General features: G+C 62.0%; 1 protein-coding gene across 1 annotated transcript; it reads right to left on the bottom strand.

Moving 5' to 3' along the window:
• Window positions 1–1,659: 1,659 nt before the first annotated feature.
• LOC131480247 (S-antigen protein-like) lies at window positions 1,660–2,547 on the bottom strand. Its single transcript, XM_058664142.1, has one exon. It carries the CDS (start codon window positions 2,545–2,547, stop codon window positions 1,660–1,662), a length of 888 nt encoding a protein of 295 aa, XP_058520125.1.
• Window positions 2,548–3,612: the final 1,065 nt, after the last annotated feature.

Below are 3,612 nucleotides of genomic sequence, written 5' to 3'. Positions count from 1 at the left end.
CCCTGGGCTGCCTAGGCTGGCTGCCCCGGCCCTACTGCACCCCAGGCCCCAGAGCATGCCTCTTGCCACCCTTTGAGTGTAGTTTCCAATTCCAGTGTTTGGGAGGAGGCCCTGGTGGGAGGGCCTTAGGTCGGAGCGGGGGACAGGGGAGTCAGAACACCAGGGGGTCTTCTGAGGACAGGGTTGGACCCAGCTGCCCTTTCCTGGCCCTCGTGGGACCCTTCCCCCCCACACGCATCCCACTGCTGCCATGACCACCCTCAGACTCCAAACCCTTAAGATTCCCTGTGCTTAGACTCGGCCCACTGGTATTTGCTCAAAGTGACAAGGGCGTGACAAATGCACACGGCACCATAGCTCTAACCCTGGGGCCCGGGTCAGCCAGTGTCGGCCCCCGCTGCTACTGGCCACTCAGGGTCGTAGAGCCCAGGCTGGGAGGGCGACAGAGTGACTTTCTCTCTGTTCCCACCATCAGCTGTCCCACTCTCCATCGTCCCTGCCTGCAGTCACACATGTACCTGTCATCTCTCACCCTCCGTACAGCCAGCCGGTCGTCACCCGTCAGCAGCTGTCTGCCGTCCAGCCATCCCTTATTCCACAACCTTCCATACAACCAATTATCCACTCCTCCAATCTATGCGGCCAGTCCATCCATCCGTCTACCAAACACTATGGCCACACACAGGAGTGCAGGGGGTTTGCCGGCAAGCCACCATATCTTGTTTGCTTTTTTTTTAAGGTTGATTTATTGTTATTGGAAAGTCGGATAGATATACAAAGAGGAGCAGAGAGAGCGAGGAAGATCTTTCATCCACTGATTCACTCCCCAAGTGACCACAACGGCCAGAGCTGAACATATCCGAAGCCAGGAGCCAGGAGCTTCTTCCAGGTCTCCCACATGGGTGCAGGGTCCCAAGGCTTTGGGCCGTCCTTGACTGCTTTCCCAGGCCACAGGCAGGGAGCTGGATGGGAAACAGGGCTGCTGGGATTAGAACCAGTGGCCATACGGGATCCCACTGCGTGCAAGGCAAGGACTTCAGCCACTAGGCTACCGCACTGGGTCCAAGCCCCCTGTATCATGTCTGGCTTTCCACCTGGAGGGTGGCGTTTGCTGTCACCATGGTGCCTGTCAGTCAAACCCTCACCAGGACTTCCTGGAAGCTCAGGGACTGGGCAGCATGGTTGGTCTACATGTGGGGCTGGCCGTCTGTGGGGCTGGCCGTCTGTGGGGCTGCCTGCATGCGGGGCTGACTGCGTGCGGGGCTGACTGTGTGTGGGGCTGGCTGCGAGTGGGGCTGACTGCGAGTGGGGCTGCCTGCGTGCGGGGCTGGCTGTGTGTGGGGCTACTGCGTGCAGGTCTGGCTGCGTGTGGCCCCCTGTGGGGCTGGCTGCCTGCTTGGCATTCCAGGGCCCCTTAGGGGGAGCCTGGTCATGTGATGGCTCCAGGGGAACCCTCTGCTAACAGACCACTCAGGAAAGAGGACAACATTGTGGTCCTACCGTCGTCGTTAAACTTCTGGAAAAGCCCACGCTGAGACAGAGAAGTTTTTAAAGAAAGCCGGATCCCCCATCCTGAAAGGGACCTTTTAATCTGAAAAGCAACAGATTCCCGGAAACTTCATGAAGGAAGTGGCTCTCAATTCCTGTGTCCTGACAGAATCAGGCTGCCTCATCTATAAGGCGCTTCCAGCTCCGGAGAAATGGCCGGGGGTCTGAGCCGCCTGGACCCCCGAGGCCGGTGGGGCCTGTCACGCATCTGTCCAGGCTGCATGGACCCCCGAGGCTGGTTTGGCCTGTCACCCATGTGTCCAGGCTTCCTGGACCCTCGGGGCCAGTGGGGCCTGTCACCCGTGTGTCTGAGATGCCTGGACCCTCGGGGCCCGTGGGGCCTGTCATGCGTGTGTCTGAGCTGCCTGCACCCTCGGGGCCGGTGGGGCCTGTCACGCGTGTGTCTGAGCTGCCTGCACCCTCGGGGCCCGTGGGGCCTGTCACGCGTGTGTCTGAGCTGCCTGCACCCTCGGGGCCCGTGGGGCCTGTCATGCGTGTGTCTGAGCTGCCTGCACCCTCGGGGCCGGTGGGGCCTGTCACCCGTGTGTCTGAGATGCCTGGACCCTCGGGGCCCGTGGGGCCTGTCATGCGTGTGTCCGAGCTGCCTGCACCCTCGGGGCCCGTGGGGCCTGTCACGCGTGTGTCTGAGCTGCCTGCACCCTCGGGGCCCGTGGGGCCTGTCACGCGTGTGTCTGAGCTGCCTGCACCCTCGGGGCCGGTGGGGCCTGTCACGCGTGTGTCTGAGCTGCCTGCACCCTCGGGGCCCGTGGGGCCTGTCACGCGTGTGTCTGAGCTGCCTGCACCCTCGGGGCCCGTGGGGCCTGTCACGCGTGTGTCTGAGCTGCCTGCACCCTCGGGGCCCGTGGGGCCTGTCACGCGTGTGTCTGAGCTGCCTGCACCCTCAGGGCCGGTGGGGCCTGTCACGCGTGTGTCTGAGCTGCCTGCACCCTCGGGGCCGGTGGGGCCTGTCACACCATGTGTCTGAGATGCCTGGACCATCGGGGCCCGTGGGGCCTGTCACGCGTGTGTCTGAGCTGCCTGCACCCTCGGGGCCCGTGGGGCCTGTCACGCGTGTGTCTGAGATGCCTGCACCCTCGGGGCCCGTGGGGCCTGTCACGCGTGTGTCTGAGCTGCCTGCACCCTCGGGGCCTGTGGGGCCTGTCATGCTGTGTGTCTGAGCTGCCTGCACCCTCGGGGCAGGTGGGGCCTGTCACGCTGTGTGTCTGAGATGCCTGGACCCCTGAGGCTGGTGGGGCCTGTCACACCGTGTGTCTGAGATGCCTGGACCCTCGGGGCCGGTGGGGCCTGTCACGCTGTGTGCACTTCAGAACGTGCACAGTGGCTTACGGCGGAAACCCCTGGTGAGTGAGGTAGTTGCTGACAGGGCTTGGAATGTGTCACTCAAGTCACTTGCCTGTGCAAGGGACGGGCTCTGGCTGCCGGTCTCAAGGGTGAGGAGGTGTGGGGGTGGCTGCCCAGGCAGGGGTTCAGCAGTGGTCATGGCCTGTGGGGCCCATGCTGCCCGTTAACCATATTCTACATGGGCCAGGGGCCTTCAGGAGAGAAACCTTCACTGCCCCCGCTTCTAACCATCTCCACCTTCTTGGAGGTAGAAGGTGTGGGACCCCTTTCCCCTCCCCAATTGGCCCTGGGGTGGCAATGCCATGGGCCAACTCCCCATCTGTACCCTGGCAGCCGTGCCCACCTTAGCCCATTTGGCCAGGTATGAGGAGGCCACTTAGGACATGAACCAGCATATGAAAATCTCTCTCTTCTCTTTCTATAACTCTTTCAAATAAAAAAATAAAACTTTGTTAAAATAATAAAGACACACTTGTGGGGCTGTTGAATAGAAGGGGCTGGCTCCCAGGGCTGGGGGTGTTCAGGTTCACTTAGCTCATCCTTTGTACAGCGCTGACAAGAGTGATGAGAGGGTTGGTGTGCGGAGCCCAGGGAAGTCTGAGCAGCAGGTGGGCGTCTGGTCCCTCAGCCACATGGCTGTGGCAGGGGCTACCTGTGCTGGTCCAGGCTTCCTGCTGGGGATCCTAGCTCCCCATCCATCTC

The sequence above is a fragment of the Ochotona princeps genome, chromosome 4 (genome assembly GCF_030435755.1).
Source record: "Ochotona princeps isolate mOchPri1 chromosome 4, mOchPri1.hap1, whole genome shotgun sequence".
Lineage (NCBI taxonomy): Eukaryota > Metazoa > Chordata > Mammalia > Lagomorpha > Ochotonidae > Ochotona > Ochotona princeps.
The sequence above is the reverse complement of the archived record's forward strand: the minus strand, read 5'-3'. Positions and strand labels throughout refer to the sequence as shown.

Bases quoted from the DNA above. Each gene is read 5' to 3' on its own strand.
- LOC131480247 (XM_058664142.1), bottom strand. From the start codon at position 2,547: ATGGTCCAGGCATCTCAGACACATGGTGTGACAGGCCCCACCGGCCCC.